This window comes from Myotis myotis, unplaced genomic scaffold (genome assembly GCF_014108235.1).
Source record: "Myotis myotis isolate mMyoMyo1 unplaced genomic scaffold, mMyoMyo1.p scaffold_m19_p_14, whole genome shotgun sequence".
In the NCBI taxonomy this organism is placed as follows: Eukaryota; Metazoa; Chordata; class Mammalia; order Chiroptera; family Vespertilionidae; genus Myotis; species Myotis myotis.
This window is the reverse complement of record NW_023416318.1, coordinates 45,772,604-45,795,708: the sequence shown is the minus strand read 5'-3', so window position 1 is coordinate 45,795,708 and position 23,105 is coordinate 45,772,604. Positions and strand designations below refer to the sequence as shown.

Genomic DNA, 23,105 nt, shown 5'->3' with positions numbered 1-23,105 from the left:
GCATGAACTAAACTCATACGTGTTAAAACATGTTTGGGGCACATAAAATGATAAACTCATAATGAATTTAAAAATTATTACTATTTCATTCCTGTTTGATTGAGACCTGCATTTGATTTTTTTAATATGAACTGGTTTCACATTAAAATGTCACAACCAAAATCATAATAAAAAATTATAAAGGACTTATATGTCTTTCTCCAAAAAGAAAATTACGTGTATATATAAGCAGATTCTAAACCACCACCACCCCTAAGAAGGCAAGAGAAGTTTTTCAGTCCTATAAGAAATTATGTTTTAAAATTTTTTTTACTTAAGACTAACTAAAAATTAAAATAAATCACTTGAAAAAATATGTAGTGGTCTTTGGAAATGAAAAAGGAAACTAAGATTCTAACATTTAGGATGAAGAGTTAGAGTATATAATGTTATTTCACATGGTAGATAGGGTAATAGAAAATAATTTTAAAAGTACCTATGTTTTAGGGAGTTTCCAAAATTTTTTGAAGACTTCTTATTTCAATTAAGGATGATTCTGTGACAAATTCACAGAAGAAACTATAAAAAGTCCCCAGTCTAATCTGTACTCTAATACAATATCATAAAAATAGCAGAATATAAGAGGGGTCAAATTTCAAAATGGGAAAAGACTGGATTCTGCACCAAATACCACCCTCTCCCATAAAGCAGCACAGGGCTTTGCGAAGGTCAAGCTAAATGTACATGAAATGGATTTGGCGCATGCTCTCTGATACCAGGCAAAGCTTAAACTGGAGTAGTGCTGGAGAGATTTACGTTTTCTCCTCACCAGAAGATGTCGAGGTCTTTGAGGTTCAAAAGCTGAGAGATGCTGCTTCGGAGATGGAGGTCCCTGTGGATGAAGAGGATAATTCGGATGTAGCTAACTGAATGGACTAATGTTCTATTTAAGTTTTAATTATTTGATGGTGGATCACAATGATTTTTTTAAAAACTAAATTCTTTTTGGTTTTGGTAACTTTAAAGTTTTCCCAAGTAAGCTGTTGATTGTTAGTGGACTTATTTGGGGGATTTCTACATAATGCTTGAAAAGTTCATGGAGAGAGATCTTTTAATTTAGATTTTTTAGGAAATCGAAGGAAAGTTGACAAAAGATGGGGAAAAAAATAAAGGAAAAATACCTATGTGTATACTTGATTGCTTAAATATGTACTCATTTTTATTTCAGACCTGATTAGAGTCAAAACCCCTGAATTCCATCTCCTATGTATGGTCATATATGTACATAAAATACTCTGACCACATCCTTTTAGGACAGTAGTGTCATTCACTCTGTGGGAGATCTTCCATTCTGTGAATGACAACATTAAATTGGAAAGTTTTGTATTTGGGGAAATACTAGCAGATGCCATCTGTATGTTCTTTGAAGACTCCTCTCACTCAACTTCATGAAGATGAGTCCATCATGTAATCTGCAAAGTGAAAGACTACACAGTCCTGCCTTTATCTTTCTGTCAAGTTTACACTTACTTTTCTTAGTAAAATTTCTGAAAGGGGACAATTCCTAAAAGGAAACACTGTAATAACATTATAGAAATCCAGCACTCAATGAAAGGAATATTACTATTGAGCTTTGTTAGTCAATCACCTAATGGCAGTTAAAATTCTAATTTACAAGTGTTCAAACTGCAAGTGCAATATTTAAAATAATTTTTTTTACATTTAAAGGTAGAGCCATATATTGCACCAAAACATAACTATACTCATTCATATTCCAAATATAAGGGTAAAGGAAGACTGAGCAGAAAAAACAATGATAATCAAAGAATTCCAATAGTAGCACTCACCAACACATTTTTCAGCCAATTCACCTAAAAAAGCATCTGACAATTTTGGATTCCAATCCCTGGTATGAATCTGTAATATGTGTTTTCTTGCCTACAAAGAAAAACACAGGTAAATAAAATATATCAACCCCTCAAATGCATTTGCTGGAATAAATTTATGGACTAACCATACCCCAAAAAAGTAAATGTTTATTTTTAAAGAATTTAAACACGTTGGCATCTGCATCAACTCTGATTCCCATAATAACCCTGCAGCGTGGGCAGTGAGATCTTGTCTCTATTTCACACACTAAGACATTTAATATTCAAAGAGGTGAGGGAACATGACTAGTGGCACATATGATTACGTGACTTAGGACTAGATTTCAAAACTAAATTTCACTTTTCTGCCACATCATTTTTATCATTTGAAAATATATGAACAAGAAACTTAATGTTATAATAATCATAACTTTTAGACAAACTTTAGATTTCATAGAACCTTTGGTTCTATCATAGTTATAAAGTACTATGCCTAACAATGAGCTAAATGATAAGTAATTTAAGATTTTTTAAAAGTTTGAAGTCAGCCCTGGCTTCTCTGGCTTAATTGGTTGGAGCATCATCCCTGGGTTTGATTACCAGTCAGGGTAAAGACCCAGGTTGCGGGTTTGAGGGCACATACAAGAATCAACCAATGAATGCATAAATAGGTGGAACAACAAACTGATGTTTCTCTCCCTTCCTCTCTCTCTCTCTAAAATAAATACATAAATACATAATTAAATATTAAACAGGACAGCTAATTTTTTGTCATCATCTGATTTACCATAGCAACACTGTTAAATCACACCCTCCTCATTGATGCACTTTCTTCACTTGGCTTCCAGAATCCCACTCTCCTGTTTTCCTCTGACCTTAGTGACTGCTCCTTAAGACAAAGGACTTGGTGCTCTCATCTAGTCTCATACCTTAAATATTATCTAAGGAAAAAAGGTGAACAGCCAGTCCAGGTCTTTTCCACAGACCCAAACCAGAAAAATGGCCTTAGGTTTAGGTCTAACAGCACAGTTTTCTTAAAACATAGTTTTAATTAATGTGGAAAACTATGTTCAAGATCCATGCTGTACAATACAGTAAGACACTAGCTATATGACGCTATTTTATTTAAATTTTTTAATTAAATGAAATTTAAAATTCAGTTCCTTAGCTACACTAATGACATTTCAAATGCCCAACAGCTACATGTGCCTAGTGGCTATCATACTGGACATTGCTCAATGGACAGTGTAATTAAAGAACATTTCCATTATTGCAGATAATTGAATTGGGCAATGCTGTTCTGGACCTTGTTTATTATTAAATCTCTTGTGAAGACTGTGATTGGCATAGAAACTCTGAGGCCTACATGACTAGGACAAAATAGAAGACGATTCAGAAATCAAGGTAATGGCTTTCCTGTGCTGAAATGAATACTGGCTGTGTCTCCTAGAACTAAGCATATTTCCCATATACTGGTAAGAGCCAAAAAATATGCTTGGACTGTTGTAAGATATACAAGATAGCTGAGGTTCCCCATGCTGAAGTAGACTGTACCCACTTCAGCTTTGTCTCCTACAACTAAGCAAACTTCTGTACATTGGCACCATCTTGGAAGTTGCACTTGAATAATGAAAATGTTACTGTATATGCTGTGTCCTACCCTGACAAAGTTATGTAAACCAGAGTGGGATTCTGGTGCCAAATTAAAGCCTATGAATTGGGTTGTCAATTCAAAAATGAGACAGCTTCTAGTGGCTGTGCAAATTGACTTCAAATTGAGGTATTAGCTGCTCTATACAGTGGAGCCATTGCCTTAATTTCCCTGGATCAGGGGTGGGGAACGTCCAGCTTGCAGGCTATATAAGGCCCATGAAATCATTTGTGTGGCCCTGCCAAGGCATTAGGGGTGAGTTAATGAAGATGATAATTTTGTATGGCCTGTGAAAGATGTCATAAATATCCAAATGGCTCTTGGCAGAAAAATGGTTCCCCATCCCGCCCTATAGTCTTCTAAACTGTCCTAGCAACTAAGTCTTGCATATCTATGTATATAAGCCAAGCATTTTATATAGAATTCTGAAATCAAAGCCATATAACAACGTGAGTGTGTATCTACATATATTCATATGCAGTATCTTCTCTGCTTTCTTTAGTTTACATTTGTATGGCTATATGTTATAAATATTTCCATTAGACTTATTTGAAATATTAAATTACATGGGAAGCACTGTCAAATATAGTATCTTCTCTTCATTCATCTCTCCTTCTCAAACTTAAGTTCCCAGTGAAGAAACAGTTGATGATTAAACTGGTCAAACCAAAACTAACAATAAAATTTTCAAGTAGAATTAGGAAAAAAGAACTTTGTATAATACATAATATTTTACATATTTAATGATTATACACTACCCTGTTTTAATTACACATTCTTTTAGAAACTACACTATAATGAATAACATGCTGCTTTTAATTAAATATGAGGGTATGGTCATTTCTATGAAAATTTGTATTTTGGGCACTTATTCATAAACCCACCAATATACTACAAATGTTATTTTTATGGGAACAAAGCTACTTTGACTAACTAGAGACATATAACCAGCCATACAAGATAATTACTCCAATCTGGAGAACTAAAAGAAAAGAGTCAGCATCTACAGTAACTTAATCAAGGGTTTTCCTCTTACTTCTTAAAAAGCATAAACTTTCTAATAACTGTTAATAGAAAAGACTAAATTATTTAATAACTACAAGGTTTTTATATAGAATTAACCCTGATATCCCAGAAGAACATAATTTTAAAAATGAAAATTCATAAAATACCACTCTCAAATTGCATATATGTTGCATAATTGAATCAAAAGTAAATCGTAATAAATCAAAACCAGAAACTCTTACCTTTTGATCAGGCAAGTTGAAAAGGAATTCTCTGTCAAAACGACCAGGTCTCCTGAGAGCAGGATCTATAGAATCAAGTCTATTTGTAGCACCAATAACAACAATTTCACCCCTATTGTCTAATCCATCCATAAGAGCAAGGAGGGTTGACACTATGGAGCTGTAGCAAAATTTTTAGACAAAATTGAAAAAAAAAAATGAAAGAAAAGTTGTAAAAACTGCTTTTTATACTAACTTGTATCAATCTTAAGATGCAAATAAAATTATAGCATGATTATCTTAATGCAAGATCAAGTAATATACATAAATCATTTTCAAAAGTACTCAAACATTAATAGACACCAAAAACACAGCAACAAAGCCTGGCCCACATGGCTCAGTGGTTGAGCGTCTACCTACGACCCAGGAGGTCATGGTTCAATTACCAGTCAGGGCACATGCCCAGGTTGCAGGCTCAATCCCCAGTGAGGGCCATGTAGGAGGCAGCCAATCCATGATTCTCTCTCATCACTGATGTTTCTAACCCTTTCTCCCTCTCCCTTCCTCTCTGAAATCAATAAAAAATATATTTTAAAAATAACAAAACAAAGCAACAACAAAAAAACATAAAAATGGTCTACATCAAAATTAAAAGTTTTTCTGCCTTTAACTATCAAGAAAGGTAAAAGGCAACCTAAAAAACAGGAGAGAAAATATTTACAAATTATATATTTAATAAGGGTTTAGGATCCAGAATACATAAAAACAATTACAGCTCAACAACAAAAAAAGGTAAACTAATTTAAAAATAGTCAAAAGATGTAAATAGACATTTCTTCACACAAAATATACAAAGGACCCATCCTAAGTCATTAGCAATATCCATATCAAAACCAAATGAGGTAGCGACTCTGGCTGGGTAGCTCAGTTGGTTAGAGCATCATCCCTATACACCATGGTTGCAGGTTTGATCCCAGTCACAGGTTTGATTCTGGTCAGGGCACATACAAGAAGCAACCAATGAATGAATAAATAAGTGAAACAACAAATCGGTGTTTCTCTCCCTCCCTTTTTCCTTCCCTCCCTGCTTCACTTGTGAAATGTGCCTCTTTGGAAAATAGCCTGACAGTTCCTTCAACTATTAAGCATAGAGTTACCATATGACTCAACAATGTCCACACACAAAAAAAGTTCATAGTAGCTTTATTCATAACAGCCAAAAAGTCAAAGCAGCTCAATGTCCATCAGGATAAATGGACAAATAAAATGTGGCATATCCATACAATATTTGTCAATAAAAATAAATGAAGTACTGACAGATGCTACAACATGGATGAACCCTGAAAACACTGTAGCTAAATGAAAAAAAAAAAAGCTATAGAAGTCCACATATTGTATGATTCCATTTATATGAAAAGTCTAAAATAGGTATATCTATAGCAACTCAAAGTATGTTAGTTGATTGCCTAGGACTTGGTGGGGGACAAGGGGGAAGTTGGAGAGTGATAGCTAAAAGATAAAAGGATTCTTTCTGGGAAGATGAAAATGTTCAATAATTGGTTGTGTTAATGGTTACACAACTCTGTAAATACACTGGAAGCCACTGAATCATATAGTTTAAATGAGTAGACTGTACATGTGAACATAACTGAATCATACGGTTTAAATGAGTGAACTGTATGTTTATCTCAATAAAGCTGTTTCTGGAAAAAAAAAGAGTAAGAAATATATCAGTCTTTTAATAGCAATCTTGGGTAGGGGTAATGTCTGCCAATTTATATTATGTTCAGAGTTCCTACAGAATTACATTTGCATTATTATAATTTTAGACATTTTCTTTAAAATGGCTATCATTTTAACTAAGTTCAACTCAAAATTATTTTAGATTTTTAAACTACGTTTTAAACATTACTACACAGAAATGTTTCATGTCTAATTATAAGATAAACCATAGTTCTAGTAACAATGGCCTTCTTAGTGTTTTCCAACTGTTCTCACTTCTATTCTTACTGCTAACACCAGTGTGAAATAACTTCTCCAATATGCTCAACATTTTAAAGAAATCATTCTTGCTCCTAAATAAACTGTTCCACTGTTTCCCAAATCTATAAATGAGAATAAAATGCTAGAGACCCAATATACATGAATACGGGAGATTTGTGCTTATTCTTATCTATTGAATAACTGAAACTTAATGACATAAATGCCTCACTCAAGATATAAGGGGTGAGAAATAAGCATCCTTAAGTATAAGTTCATATTTAATCTCAAACTTTTCCTTAGTATATTCCAATCACTGGGAACATTTCAAATGTTTGTTAGAATTTTTTTTAAGATTTTTTTAAATTGATTTTTAGAGAAAGAGGAGGAGAAAGGGACAGAAAGAAACATCGACGTGAGGGCAGTATATCAATCAGCTGCCTCCTGCATGCCCCTTACTGGGGATCGAGCCTACAAACCAGGCATATGCCTTGCCCAGGAATGAAGCAGCAACCTTTCCATGCACGGGATGATGCCCAACCAACTAAGCCACACTGGCCAGGGCTGTTTGTTAGGATTTATCAACATTTTTAAGTGTTTTGTATAAGGATTACCAGAAGACAAAGTTTCAAACATCATCAAAAACAGAATTACACCCTACCTTAAATTCTACCAAAAGTTATCTTTAGTTTAAAAATTTTAATTACCAGCTCCTGGATCAAAATTCTCTAGTAATCCCTATTATGTTTAAAATAAAGTCTAAATGACTTAAATACTATAGTTGAGGTCTACTTGCCTGCACTAACCCTTTCTTCCACATTATCTTCTAAAAGCATTTGTATCATCTTTCAAATATGGACTTAAAAATCCAACTGGAATTGCTTTATAAAGTGTGAAGAAGAATCAGTTTTATTTTTTCACCAAATAGATACCCAATTTTCCTAGCATTATTTATTGAAAAGGTCATTCTTTCCCAAGAGCACTGAACTGCCTGTTTTATTATATACATACTAAAAGGCCAGCACGCGAAATCGTGCAGCGCTGCCCACCCTCTGCCCACCCTCGAGTCACCTCGGGCTGGTCCCGCCTTCTCCCGACACCTCCCCACTTCTGCCTCATCGCCACTTCCGCCCGCCCGTCTCCGGAGCAACGCGGCGGCTCCGCCCCGTCATGCGCTGAAGGAGAGCATGGAAGCCTCTACCTGCTGCACTGTGCTCCTTCCCCTGGCAGGTGGGCAGCAGGGCGCTCTAAGTGCGAGCGGTGGGTGGCAAAGGACTGGTGAGGGGGGCACTACGGGCTCTCACCCCCACGCTCTCCCACACGGGATGGTCCCGCCTCCTCTGGGTGCCTCCCCGCTCCCACCCTATCTCTGGAGCAATGCCCCGCAGTGCGCAGAAGAAGCCTCCTGCTGATAGGAGCTAATAAAGAACTAATATGCTAATAGTCTGGTCGTGACACGTTAAGGTGCCCCGGCTCATTTGCATATTACTTCTTTAGATAGATAGATAGATAGATAGATAGATAGATAGATAGATAGATAGATAGGTAGATAGATAGGTAGATAGATGATAGATAGATAGGTTTAATTTAAATACATTTTTTATTGATTTTCGAGAGAGAGGGAGAGAGAAACATCGATGTGAAAAAGAAACATCAATCGGCTGCACGCCCCCTATTTAGGATCAAGCCCACAACCTGGGCATGTGCCCTGAATGGGAATTGAAAGGGCGACCTTTTGGTGCACAGGACGACATTCAACCAACTCAGTCACAACTCTGCTCTTGTAGTGCAGACACAGCCATATATAATTGAAAAAGGAATAAATACAGCTGTGTTCCAATAAAACATAACTTACAAAAACAGGCAGGAGGCTAGATTTGCCCCACAGGTCATGCATGGTTTGCTGACCCCTGTGCTAACTGAAAAAGATCTTCCTTAAGGACACAGATGACATGTTATAAGCCTCATAGCACTCATCCAAGGGCTTAAGGCTAGATACTGTGTCAATGAGTGAAAAGAATCTAACATAATCAGATTAGAAAAAATTACCTGTGAATCTGATCTTGTCTGCTAGAGCGAACTGGAGCTAATCCATCTATTTCATCAAAAAATATTATAGAAGGTCTCATCAAATATGCCTAGTATAAAAAGAAAAAAGTTATTTATTGTATTACTGTCCATTTTTTTATAATTACTGTGTTTTCTTAATAGCTATTATAAGCAAATGATACAACATACATCAGGTAAGAAAGATTACATAAGTAAAAAGGAAATCTCCTTACCCCCCTTTCCTTTTTACTTATGTAATCTCCTACTCCCAGTAAGCATCTACTGTTTTCAGTTTTATTCTTCAATATGTATTATTTATTCATATATACAACAAAGGTCTTTTTAAACATACTATTTTTGTTTTATTTCATGCATTTAAGTCATTGAACGTCAGCATTTCCAAGTTAATTCTTCCCTCATCCACCAATGTTATTTTATATTTATATATTTCAATTATTATTAAACTAGAGGCCTAGTACACGAAATTCATGCACTGGTAGGGTCCCTAGCGGCTGCCGCCGCAGGCCAGGACCTCCCTCCCTTCCCCCATCCCCACCCCCTGGTTGAACTCCCAGACGCACTCCCAGTCGAGGGGACAATTTGCATACTACACTTCTATTATATAGTACTCTCTTAAAAGCTTACAGGCTGCAAATGTTTGACTTCCCAATAAATACTGAGCACCATGAAGGTAAGAATTTTTCTATATTCCCCTTTCTAGACCCATTACCTAAACACAGCAGTTTTTAATACTAATGTAATATTTGAAGTGTTTTACTTATTACAAAGAACTTTGGCACACAACTCAATGGGCATTCAATTAATGCTTATTGAAAGCATTGTTTTTATTTCATGTGAATTTCCTTAGACACAATGAAATATAAGTTGCATTGCCAAATATGAATGACTTCATTCACTAGCTCAAACAATCCAAAGTGAATTTACATGAGGACTTTTTTTACAAGTATTAGAAAATAGTATTTTTAAGTACTTATTATACTGTATATATATATCTCACGTTCAAAGGTTGTTAAATCGCGTTGTTTACCCATATCTTCAGAAAAAAATCACTTCTACTGTCGTGGCAAACAACCTGCTTCCCTATTTATAATGGTCTGGCCCTCTAGCAACTTCAGCACGAAATTATAGCTAATTTGCCTACAAACGTCAGATGGTCATAATAATCTGGCCACTCAGTGTATATAAATAGTAAAGACAGCCTACACAATATTCATTCACCTTAATCTCTTATTTTTTAAAATAAATTTTATTGATTTTTAGAGAAAGAAAGAGGGAGAGAAAGAAAAACATCAATCAGTAGCCTCCCACATACACCCCAACTGGAAATCAAACCCACAACCACGGCATGTGCCCTGACCAGAATTGAACCTGCCACCCCTCAGTGAATGGGACAACACTCCAACCAACTGAACCACACTGGTCAGGGCTCACCTTATTCTTTTAAAAGCATTCATTTATTACTGACTTCTTTCAGCACCACATTTACAATTGATGAAAATAAATATATTGTTTTGTGTGATTTCATATTAAGTTTTATGTTATTTCCTGAATTAGACTATAATCTAATGATAAATATGTTATAACCAGGGTTCCCAAAAGCAACTAATGTAGTATTAGGTGCCTAGTAGCCACCTCAATAAATGTGTTGTGAGTGAACTTAAATTTGTACTGGTAAAACTGCTATTAAATACCTCTATGCCATTCAAATTCAGATTATTGATCCTAAATTTCATATACTGATTGGAGAATATGCCTCCTCGAGAACAGTTTGTATTTACAGACTAAGTGCATTAAGTATGCTAAAGAAGATATTCTGTGATTTTATTTACCTGATCAAAAAGAAGCCTAAGTTGCCGTTCTGATTCACCCACCCACTTGCTCAGACAGTCTGCTCCTTTTCGCATAAAAAAAGCCACCTTTTTGTCTCCTTGACTGCACTCATTAGCTAGTGCTCTGGCAACCAAGGTTTTACCTGTGCCAGGAGGTCCATAAAACAAACAGCCCCTAGAGGAATAAAAATTAATAAATGTTATCACCACCACTAATAACCAATATAAAAGGATACATCTCTCATATAATTGTGTATTAATATATCATTATTAGACACGAATAAAACTTTTGTAGTACACAGACAAAGGTTTCTCTTTGCTGAGTGTCCTCAAGGATGTTCTCAAAGCACCAAGCTTTGATAGGCCAAAAAATAAAGTTAAATCAGAATAGAGAGTAATTTGGCAAGATATATTAAAATTTTAAATGTTTTTCCCTGTGACCCACAAATTTTACATCTTAGAATATGTCATATAGAAATACTGAAAAGAATGTTATTTTTAAAAAATTTTTTAAATGTATTTTTATTTATTTCAGAAAGGAAGGCAGAGGAAGAGAGAGATAGGAACATCAATGATGAGAAAGTATCACTGATCAGCTGCCTCCTGCATGCCCCTCACTGGGGATCAAGACTGCAACCTGGGCATATGCCCTGACCTGATCAACACTTAACCACTGAGCCATGCCGGCCAGGCTAAAAATTTTTAAATGGATGTTCAACAGAGCAGATTCTAATTGTGAAAACTAAAAAAAATTAAATGCCATTTATTAATAAGGGGCAGATATGCTGTTACATCTATAAAATAAAACACTAGTATAGTATATTATGTACATTAGTAATATGGAAGGTGTCTAGAATATATTATAGAGTAAAAAGGTTATGTAAGAGTATTGTTGAATAATCTCATTTATATTAAAACTTCACATGTGCATAATATAGACAAAACATAAATTTAATATATGCACAGATGTATAAAAGAAATAAAAAATATATACAAAATTGTTCACCCCTAAAGAGTAGAACTACTTTCTGCTTGTGACACTTGCTCCTTATAATTCTGTTTTGTTTCTCCCAAGGCTATACTAAAAGTAATAATTATTTTTAAAATTCAATTTATATCATATAAAAAACAAATAAATTGCTATCATGATTTTTAAAAGCCAATGTAGAATTATAGGCTAACTTTTTAAATGACTCAAATAGAAGATGACTCTTTTTCTAATTTATCTTTATTGTTAAAAGTATTACAGATGTCTCCTGAAGATGACTCTTTAATAGATTTTCTACATCCTTAAACACATGGAAAATAAATTAGAAACAAATATGAATAAAAACCTCCTACTAAATAAAAAGGAATATTTAGCAATTTAAATCTAACAGCCTATAAATATACATCTTCAGAATATTTTATTCTGCCCAATTTCCTTTAAAACAATTTCTTAGCCTTTTTCTAATATTTAATCACCTCATGATCAACCACAATTAAAATGATCATGAAAATAATTATCAAGCTTAACATTTCAAAAATACACATCAAGTCAAATAAACACTTCACTGAAATTGTGCTTCCAAAGAGTAAACAACACAGAGCATCAAACTCAATGCTGTTAGAAAGCCAAATCAAGGAAAATATCTGGGCAACTCACTTGTATATTAAAGACCAGATTTGTGCCTGACCCTTAAATGCTAAGGTGTAAATTTCAAGAACATAGTACCACAACCTTAAGAGCACTAAAAAACAAATTTTAATTCTCATTGCTAGAACACATCAAATAAATACATATGAAATATTTATATTTATGATCATTTACTAATTGAAATTTGATAAATTAACAGTAATAACAATACTTACCTTGGAGGCTGAATTTTAAATTTTTCAAAAATTTCAGGATATAATAGTGGAAATACTACCATTTCCTTTAGTGCATGAATATGATGGCTCAATCCACCTATGCTATCAAACCGTACCTTGGAAAGAAGGGGGAAAGTTTAACATAAAATAATTTTAACTGTTTATAGATTTTTTAAATATATAAGGTAGTTTTATGATTCAGAAATACATGTATGAGCAGAAACTATTGAACGTAAAGTTAAAAAAACCTACACTTTTGAAATAAGTGTAGAAAAATAAAGTTGGCAGTAAAACTCAAGTGTACACATCAATCCAGCCAAATAAGCTATCAGCCTTTAATCTCATAGTAACTAAGGACAAGATCAATGCCCAGACTAACACTTTAACGGTTATCTATAAGAAATACTATGTTGTGTATGCACGCTAATAATTTAAATGCCTTTCAAAATATCATCTATCACATGCATTCTCAGCAGGGGCAACTTCACCCCCAATGGGGCAAAAATTGGTGCAGGAGTAGGGTAAAAAAAATCTTTGCTATAACAATGGTTTGTGACCCACCACAGCTCAACTTTACCTGACAAAAATCTTAATCTTTAACACAAATTTACCTAGATAAAGAGAAATTTAATTTTTGTCATTAGGGGACAACAATGAAAAAAAAAAAAAACAGTTTGAGAAACACTGGTCTACTACAAGGTGCAACAGAGATTATTCCTCCCACCCCTAACAGTTTAAATATCTAAAAGTTTGTAAATTAAAAAGCTGGATAAAAGAAAGTGCTTGAAGAAAATAGGCAACCCATTGCCTTTGACCAGTGGGTTCTGGGAGATTTTTTTCCTTGATTTTTTATTCTGTTATGGTACTTCAAAATGTTCTACAATGAATATTTTACTATGATAGAAAACACTTAAGTAATCTAGAAAAATAAATAGAGTCTAAATAAGAAACTCTCTAAAAAAAGTAGCTAAATTTTCTTGCATATGATATCATACTTTAAAGAACTAAGTTAACTCTAATTAACTGGCAGAGATGCCTAAAATTAACTAGATTCAAGAGAGTAAGGTACTGGTAAACCAAATAAGCAAAGATCATTAAGTAAAATCCTCTGAGAATGTGAACTACTAGACATGAGACTCTGAAATGTCCTTAGGTCCTCACTAATAAAATAAAGATTTTCCCCTATGACTTAAGATTGGTGGTAGCTAACATTTCCTTTTCAAATATATACACAACTCCATTTGATAACAAGTCTATCATGTGAGATCAGTTAAATTATGTTGAATAGAAAGGTTTATGGGAATAATCAAATATATTCTATAATAACCTTATTCCCAAGTATCCTCGCAGAAAAGATTCTACTAACAGTAATCATCTACCATGTCTTCTAAGTCCTGTCTGTCTTTGCACACCATATACTTTCCTGGGTGCTTATTATCCATTTTCCATAGTGACTTCAGCTATCTTTATGTGGGTGACACATATCTGAAGTTCTAGCCCAGATATTTCACCTTAATGCCAAAACTAAATACCCAATTTCCTACAAGTTACTTCAATTTGTGATATGCCACAGATACCTAAGCATGTCTATAACTAACTAAATGAATCTTCACACCTCAAATACATATTCCTTCTATTATGCCCCCTACCTCAGAGAATGAAGCCATGCATTTCCTCATCCAGTCTCTTAAGCCAAAACCTGGGTAAAATATTCAGGTTTTGTTTCTCTCCCCCATTCCCCAAAAGCAACTAGTTTATCAAATTCTGTCATACCAATCTCTCTACCGAATTGTGTCAAATCCATATGCTCCTTCCTTCCATCGTTACCCTACTTTCTTTCTACCATGAGCATTACTCCAGATTACTAGATTACAACTACTTCTGAACCAGTCTCCCTAATGCTAGTCTTGGTGCCCTCAAACTCATTAACTACATCATAGACAGAGTGATCTGTCTAAAATGCAAATCTGATCTGGAAACCTAAGCAGCAGCTTCAACAATAATCCATTACTTAATCATGGTTTATGGGGCTCAGCCTCACTTCCTAACCATTTTTCACTATATACTCTAGCAACAGTGAAATGAAAAAAAGGGGGGAAACTTGAGTAGACATCATATGTTATCAGAGTGTAGGTTCCTATATATATATATTCTCCACACACACACTAATAATGGTGATATCTACATTTTTCTGCATTTATTGTGTGTTGGTTTAGAAACAAGAAAATACCTTAAAAAAAAAAAGGTACTTCTAGAAAAACCCAAAACTTACTGATTTATCAATGTTCATTGGATCAACATCAGCCAAGCTTGCACCCACTTTGACACGTTCTCGGAGAATACCACTAGCTAAATCTTCTGTTCTTAAATTCATAGGCAAACACCTGAAATTCATAAAAATTCAACTTTCACATTTTTAATGTCAAAATAAGTTTAAATCTCTAATACATTTTCACCTTTCTCCTTTTTATCATAAACCAGAAAATAACATCAACAGACTCCATATTTTTAAACTACTTTTCTAAAAATTTTTCTACAAACCAAAAACAAATTTATTCCCTAAATAAAGCAAAGGTCAATAACCTATTTGTCCAAAAAGGCCAATCTATTCCAACTTAGAAAACTTAACCTATCTGATATTCTATATTATCTATAATAATAAAAGCGTAATACACTAATTAGATGGGTCAGCTGAACAACCTTCCAGACGAAGCCACGGCAACAAGCGCCGAGGCAGAGGCAGTTAAGGGAGATCAGGCAGGCAGGCGAGAAATTAGGGGCAATCAGGCAGGCAGGCGAGTGGTAAGGGGTGATCAGCAGGCAGGCAGACAGAGGCAATTAGGAACCATCAGGCAGACAGGCAGAGTGGTTAGAGGCAATCAGGCAGGGAGGCAGAGTAGTTAGGGCGATCAGGCAGGCCAGCAGTTAGGAGCCAGCGGTCCCGAATTGCGAGAGGGATGTCCCCTGAAGGGTCTCGGATTGTGAGAGAGTGCAGGCCGGGCTGAGAAACACCCCTCCCTCCCCACCCCAATGCAAGAATTTCGTGCATCGGGCCTCTACTCTCTCTATATAAAAGGCTAAGTGACCAGTCTACCGGCTGGCCCATAGCTATGACACGCATTGACCACCAGGGGCAGACGCTCAACACAAGAGCTGCCGAGTGACAGCAACTTTGCAGAGTGCCCTCTCACACTCCAGGACCCCTGGGGGAATGTCGTACTGCCGATTTCAGCCTGATCCCCGCAGGCCAGGCCGAGGGACCCCACCTGCCGGAGGGACCCTGCTCACTCCACAGATGCCCTTTGAGCCCCAGCGCTGCCCCCAGTGCAGCCAGCTAGAAAGGCACCATGGAAGGTTGGCTCCAGGGCATGTCTGGCCCATCTCGCCCAGTCCTGCCCCACTGGCCACCTTCTAATTAATTTCCTTTCAATATGCACTAATCCGTGCACCAGGCCTCTAGTATAAGTATAAAATAAAATGATAGATTGACTACATATGTACTATAATATATGGCATTAACTGAATTCAAGTTTCACTATGATATTTAAACTTATCCTCAGATATTATGTGAATGTGTCTAATCAGTTTATATGACTAAAGAAATATTTTGCCCTTTTATTCAAAGGAAACCAAGTTTAGACCACATTTTGAGAACTAAGCTTAATCTTTTGTGTAACTATCTTAAAATAAATCTTTAGCTATCTAAAACCATGCATTGTATTATTTAATTTCACTACCCTAAGAGAACATAATCTACTTTCTCTTTTAACCTTGGGTAAACACCAAAAAATTACAAACACCCTCAAAAAAGTATAGCTTCTATAATGAATGTAACTGATAACATTTCTGAGTGCTACCTTCTCTCAAAAATATATTTCCAAAGCAGGTATCAAAATAGTTCAGATTAAATAGGCACTAAGTTCTTTTATTTAAACTTAGATTTTTCTCTTTCATTTTCTTTCCATCATCTATATAAGGAATTTTTGTCTGCATACAATCTACACCACTCCAAACTAGTTTCCAACACCTGCTAAATAAGAACTTGGTATTTCTATAACAAATATATAACAACAAATTATAGAAATGCTTTGTCAACTGTAAATGTTTTAAATATAATCTATCTTTAGTATTATAAAATAAGCTAAAATAGTAACTCAAATTTTAAAGAATAAATTATTACTTGAAGTGCTAGTTATTTACTAAACAAAATACTGATTCTCTTCCCCAGTGAAATTTTGAGGTTTCAAGAAGCCATGTAGTAATCAGTCACTTAACCTAGTTAGGCAAATACCACCAGAGGCACACGTTCAACCAAAAGTAAAAAAATTCTCCAATAAAAAGCCAAGGGCTCCTGACCTAATTTTATTAGAAGCCAAGTCTTACTCTGAGTGCAATCATTATAAGCATCTAAAATTAGCCTCATTGTATGAATTTGGATAGAGGAGAGGAATGGAGAAAAATATTGCCGTAGAGGTTGGCCTCTCCCCCGTGGCTCTTCTTTCTTTACTTTGCACACACCATTTTACTGAATCCTTATACAGCAAATAACCCAAGGTCAGATGTCTCCTCTAAGAATTATAAGTAGAAACCAATCAGCACATTAGTCTCAAATATGTGTTGAGTATAGTGTTAGCAAAATGCTAGTACAGATAAGAATCCCATTCAAAATATAAAAACTGTTCTTCCTTTTTTCTGTCAGAGAAAACAACGGTAAAAAATTTCCTAACCTGTTTCTCGCTCTTGCCATGCTCTTTGATTTCCTTCTTTCAAAACGTTCTTCATCAGAAGAAGTTGTGTCACTACTATGAATAGCATGCTTCTTTCTTCTATTTAAAGAGAGTAAAGTCCAAAAAGAAAAAATAAAGAAAGAAAAGAAAAATAAAGAGAGTAAAGTCCTTAAAATCATTACAGCAGCAAATGGCTTTGAAATACATAGTATAAGCATCACATTTACAATTAACTTAGTAGAAAATACACACTTCATCCATTCACTCAGAAATAGTTATCCAGCTCTTGCACTCATGCAGTATATATCTAATGAGGTATAAACATAGTAACTGCCACAGAGAAAAAGAAAAAAAAGAGAAGGAGAATAGGGAGCCCACAACTTTTTAAATAGGGTATTTTAAGAAGGCACATGTATACATATAAAATGACAATTATGCAAGCATATTCATTACATATTTCACAATAGCAAAAGAGTGAAAACAACCTGACTCTTAATAAAGGACTAGTGTTACACTTACACTATATCTACAAACATAATATTATGCAACTATAACATAAATGTGAAATTTCACAATACTGGAAAGACAGTTAAAATGAATTAAGTGAAAAAACAAGGTGCAGGATAATGTACACAGTACATTTTATGTAAAAAGTGGTAACAACTGATATGTGTATTTGCATATACAGTAGGTCCTTGGGTTACATGGGAGATCCGGTCCTATGACGTAATATGATTTTTGCAGTAAGTCGGAATCCACCTACATAAGCACCTACGTCACTCACATGGAGCACATACACGGCAGTAATGAAGTAAAACAGTAAAAAAAATTTAAAAGATAACAATTCCTAAACTTTACTTGTGGTAAATAAATAAAAAACATAAGGCATATATGTCCATACGTCAAAATGACGGAACTTTTTTTTTTATAAATAAGTGGGAGATGGCGACGTAACCAGAAACGACATAGGTAGAATCTGACTTAACCTGAGGACTGCCTTTACAGGGTGTCCCAAAAATTACAGGTACACTTTGAATAATTATAAAGGCAATGTTTATTAAAATACATTTCATTTTCAAAATATAATAGAATCTACAGACATTGCTTATTTTGTCAACGCCTATTTTCAAACTGTCCATTCTGGTCCAGGAACTGCTGATAACACAAAGCAATGGAATTGCAAACATCCAGAAACATTTCATTTGGTATTTGAGTGCATTCTCGTTCAATGGCTACTCTCAATTCAGTGACAGTTGCTCATTTTGTAGAATAGACTTTATCTTTTAAGTATCCCCATTTTAAGAAGTCTAGAGGTATGAGGTCTGGTGAATGAGGAGGATATTCTACGAAACCCCTTCATTCAATCCACCTGTTTGGCAAGATCTCAAGGTAGGATCTTAAATCACAATGGTAGTGTGGGAGAGCCCCGTCTTGCTAAAAATAAAACTACTCATCTTCAAAGACCTCTGTAATGCTTAGCATAACAGACTGTCAAAGCAAGTTCAAGTCTGTGTATACATTTTTTGGGACACCCTGTATATACATATATATGAATATACTAGAGGCCCGGTGCACAAATTTCGTGCACTGGGCCTCTAGTATATTCATATATATGTATATATGAATATACTAGAGGCCCAGTGCACGAAATTTGTGCACCAGTAGGGTCCCTAGCGGCTGCCAGCTGCTAGCCAGGTACTCCCTCCCTTCCCCCAGTCGCCTGCCACTGCAGCCAGCGGGGGCCTCCCTCCCTTCCCCTGGTCGGCCCTGCCCCCACCCCCACCCCCTGGTTGAACTCCTGGAAGAACTCTGGCTGAGGTGACAATTTGCATACTATGCTTTTATTATATAGGACTAGAGGCCCGGTGCACAAAAATTTGTGCACTCGGGGGGGAGGGGGGATCCCTCAGCCCGGCCTGTGCCCTCTCGCAGTCTGGGACCCCTCGGGAGATAACGACCTGCTGGCTTAGGCCTGCTCCCGGGTGGCAGAGGGCAGGCCCAATCCCTAGGTGCAGCCCCTGGTAGGGCACAGAGCAGGGCCGATTGGGGAGTTGGGGCACCGCCCCGTCATGCACAGAGCAGGGCGGATCAGGAGGTTGCGATGCCACCGTCAGTCACGCTCAGGGTAGGGCCGATTGGGGGGTTGGGGCACCGCCCCCTGTCACACTCAAGGCAGGGTCGATGGGGAGGTTGCGGCGCCACCCCCTGTCACGCACAGAGCAGGGCGAATCAGGGGGTTGGGGCGCTGCCCCCGTCACACACAGAGCAGGGCCCATCAGGGGGTTGGGGCACCGCCCTCTATCACCCACAGAGCAGGGCCGATCAGGGGGTTGGGGCGCCGCCACTCTCACACTCAGGGCAGGGCCGATGGGGAGGTTATGGCTCTACCCCATCACACACAGAGCAGGGCCCGTGGGGGGGGGGGGAGCTCCCCCCTATCAGGCACAGAGCAGGGCTGCTCAGGGGGCTGGGGCCCCGCCCCCTGTCACACACAGAGCCGCAGGGCGATCAGGGGGTTTGGGCGCTGCCCCATCACGCTGATCCCGGTGCCGGGAGGCATATTACCCTTTTACTATATAGGGTAGAGGCCTGGTGCATGGGTGGGGCCGGCTGGTTTGCCCTGAAGGGTGTCCTGGATCAGGGTGGGGGTCCCCACTGGGGTTCCTGGCCAGTCTGGGTGAGGGGCTGAGGGCTGTTTTCAGGCTGGGAGTGACTGAAGTTCCCAACTGCTCCTTTTTTTTTCTTTTTTTCTTTTTTTATTCTGGGCCAGCTTTAGCTTGAGGCTTGGCTCCAGCTCTTAGGCCTCCGCACAGCTGAAAGTAGGTTTCTGGCCTTTGCTTACAATGTTGCGAATCTGCTGGCTGAAGTCTGGCGGTATTTGTTACAATGTTTCTTAAACTGCCCGCTCAGAGGCCTGCAGCCGCAGGCGGGGAACGTTGGTTTCCTCCAACGATCCTCCGTCACTGAAGCAAGCAAGCCTCATGTTAGTTTCAAGCTGCCTGGCTGCCGGCCGCCATCCTGGCTGACAGTTAATTTGCATATCTCGCTGATTAGCCAACGCAAAGGGTAGTGGTCGTACGCCAATTACCATGTTTCTCTTTTATTAGTGTAGATTCTCAAAGGATATACAAACTTTAACAGAGTTACTATGAAAAAAAATGAGAGACAACTAAGGCTAGAAAAGAAGTTTTTTGTGTTCATTTCTAAAAATATTTTTGAACCATGGAGAATACATTACCATTTCAGGAAACATAATTAGACAAGATAAAGTTTCAAAAACAAAAAATCTCTTGTACCTACATGTAAAAGGAGGAAAGGAAAAAAAAAGGAGCAAAAACTAATTGAATCAATGATGCTTTGAATGAAAGCAATGTATGTCACTTAGATTCAACTCTACTAAGAGACCAGAGAGCTATGTAGCTTTAGAAAATGTAATTGTTAAACTTAACTATTCCAGACAAACTGAATCAGGAAGATAAGTCACATGTAGGATAATAACTATTAGAAAATAAAGAAAGAAATGTGTTATTTACATATGGCCAACAGACATATGAAAAAATGCTCAACATCACCACTCATCAGATAAATGCAAATCAAAACCACAATGAAATATCACTTTATACCTGTCAAATGGATATTATCAATAAATCAGCACACAAGTGTTGTCGAGGGTGTGGAGGAAGGAAACCCTTGTGTACTGTTGGTGGGAATGCAAATTGGTGCAGCACTATAGATAACTGTATGGGAGTTCCTTAAAAATTTAAAATGAAACTGTCTTATGATCCAGCAATTCCATGTCTGGGTATATATCTTAAGAAACCCAGAACACTAGTTCAAAAAGATATATGCCCCCCTAAATTCACTGCAATGTTATTTACAATAGCGAGATATGGAAGCAGCCCAAGTGCCCATAGACAACTGTATAAAAAAACATGTGTACAGTGGAATATTACTCAGCCATAAAAAAGAATGAAATCTGACTATTGGCAACAACATGGATGGACCTCAGAAAGTATTATGCTAAGTAAAATAAGTCAGACTAAGAAAGACAAACATCATATGATTTCACTTATATGAGGAATTTTTTTAAAATAATCCTTTCTATTCTCGTTCTGTTTTTAAATATATTTTTATTGATTTCAGAAGGGAAGGAAGAGGGAGAGAGAGATAGAAACATCCATGATGAGAGAGAATCATGTATCGGCTACCTCCTCCAAGTCCCCCACTGGGGATCAAGCCCACAACCCAGGCATGTGCCCTTGACCAGAATCGAACCCGGGACCTTTCAGTTTGCAGGCTGACATTCTATCCACTGAGCAAACGCTCTATCCACCAAGCAGAACCGGCTAAGGCTATATGTGGAATTTAAAAAACAAAATAAACAACAAAACAGAAATAGACTTATAGATGTAGAGAACAAACTAATGGTTGCCAGAAGAGAAGGGAGTTGGGGAACTGAATGAAAGGTGAAAGGATTAAGCCCAGCCAACATGGCTCAGTGGTTGAGCACTGAACTGTGAATCAAGAGATCACAATTCAAATCACAGGGCACATGCCTGGGTTGCGGGCTTGATCCCCAGTGGTGGGCATGCAGGAGGCAGCCAATGATTCTCTCTCATCATTGATGTTTCTCTCCCTCCCTCTCCCTTACTCTCTGAAATCAATTTTTAAAAATTAAAAATAAAAGGTGAAGAGACTAAAAAATACAAATTGGCCCTAGCCAGCACTGCTCAACAGTTAGAGCACTGGAGGGTCATGAGGTTCGATTCCCTGACACAGGCACATATCTGCGTTGTAGGTTCAACCCCAAACCTAGTTGGGGCACATGTAGGAGGCAACCAACTGATGTTTCTCTCTCTATCCTCTTTCCTCCTACCCTTCCACTCTTTCTAAAATCAATGGGGAAAAATGTCCTCAGATAAGGACTAAAAAGAAGAAGTATAAATTCGTAGTTATAAAATAGTAATAGGGATGTTAAGTACAGCATTGGGAATACAGTCAATAATCCATCTAATAATAGAGAAACATGGTAATTAACCGTAACTTTGCTACCCTTCCCATTGCTAATCAGCGAGATATGCAAATTAACTGCCAACCAAGATGGCCAGGCAGCTGAAGCGAACAGGAGGCTTGCTTGCTCCAGTGATGGAGGAAGCCAAGGTTCCCCACCTGCCCCTACCGGCCTCTGAGTTGCACTCTAAGAAACAATGTTGCAATTATAGAAGCTAAACAAACCCCAGAAACCTGCTTTCAGCCAGCCGGGCCTCAGAGCTGGAGTTGCAACAGTGTTTCAATTATAGAAGCCAAACAAACCCAGACACCTGCTTTGAGCAGCCGAGGTCTCAGAGCTGGAGCTGAGCCTCAGAGCTAAAGCCGGCTCTCAGTTCCAGTGACAGCCATAGAAGGTAAATAAATCCCAGAATAAAAAAAAGAAAAAAAGGAGAGGCTGGGAGCTTCAGTCACCCGCCAGCCTGAAAACGGCCCACAGCCCCTCACCCAGACTGGCCAGGCACCCCAGTGGGGACCCCCACCCTGAAGGGGGTGTGACTAGCTGCAAACAGCCATCATCCCCTCATCCAGGCTGGCCAGGCACCCAAGCAGGACCCTTATCCTGATCCGGGACACCCTTCAGGGCAAACCAGCCGGCCCCCACCCGTACACCAGGCCTCTATCCTATATAGTAAAAGGGTAATATGCAAACTGACCCTAACAGCAGAAAGACTGGGAAAGACTGGTCACTGTGACACACACTGACCACCAGGGGGCAGACGCTCACTGCAGGAGCTGCCCTCTGGTGGTCAGGGCACTCTCACATGGGAGGAGCTCTGCTCAGCCACAAGCCAGGCTGATGGCTGCCAGTACAGCGGTGGTGGTGGGAGCCTCTCCTGCCTCCTCAGCAGCGCTAAGGATGTCCGACTGCAGTT

General features: G+C 37.6%; 1 protein-coding gene across 12 annotated transcripts in view; it reads right to left on the bottom strand.

The window, feature by feature from the left end:
• ATAD2B (ATPase family AAA domain containing 2B) overlaps nt 1–23,105 on the bottom strand; it is a 127,156-nt gene that overhangs the window by 66,622 nt on the left and 37,429 nt on the right. For all 12 annotated transcript variants that reach the window (XR_004971922.1, XM_036335225.1, XM_036335228.1 and 9 more), the window contains 7 exons: nt 17,182–17,280; nt 14,727–14,838; nt 12,455–12,570; nt 10,604–10,778; nt 8,754–8,842; nt 4,746–4,905; nt 1,827–1,917 (listed from right to left, as the gene is read on the bottom strand). Coding sequence is in view for 11 of the 12 variants with exons in the window: in XM_036335225.1 (XP_036191118.1) it covers nt 1,827–1,917; nt 4,746–4,905; nt 8,754–8,842; nt 10,604–10,778; nt 12,455–12,570; nt 14,727–14,838; nt 17,182–17,280 (842 nt within the window). In the remaining variant the exon portion in view is untranslated. The remainder of the gene's footprint in view (nt 1–1,826; nt 1,918–4,745; nt 4,906–8,753; nt 8,843–10,603; nt 10,779–12,454; nt 12,571–14,726; nt 14,839–17,181; nt 17,281–23,105) is intronic.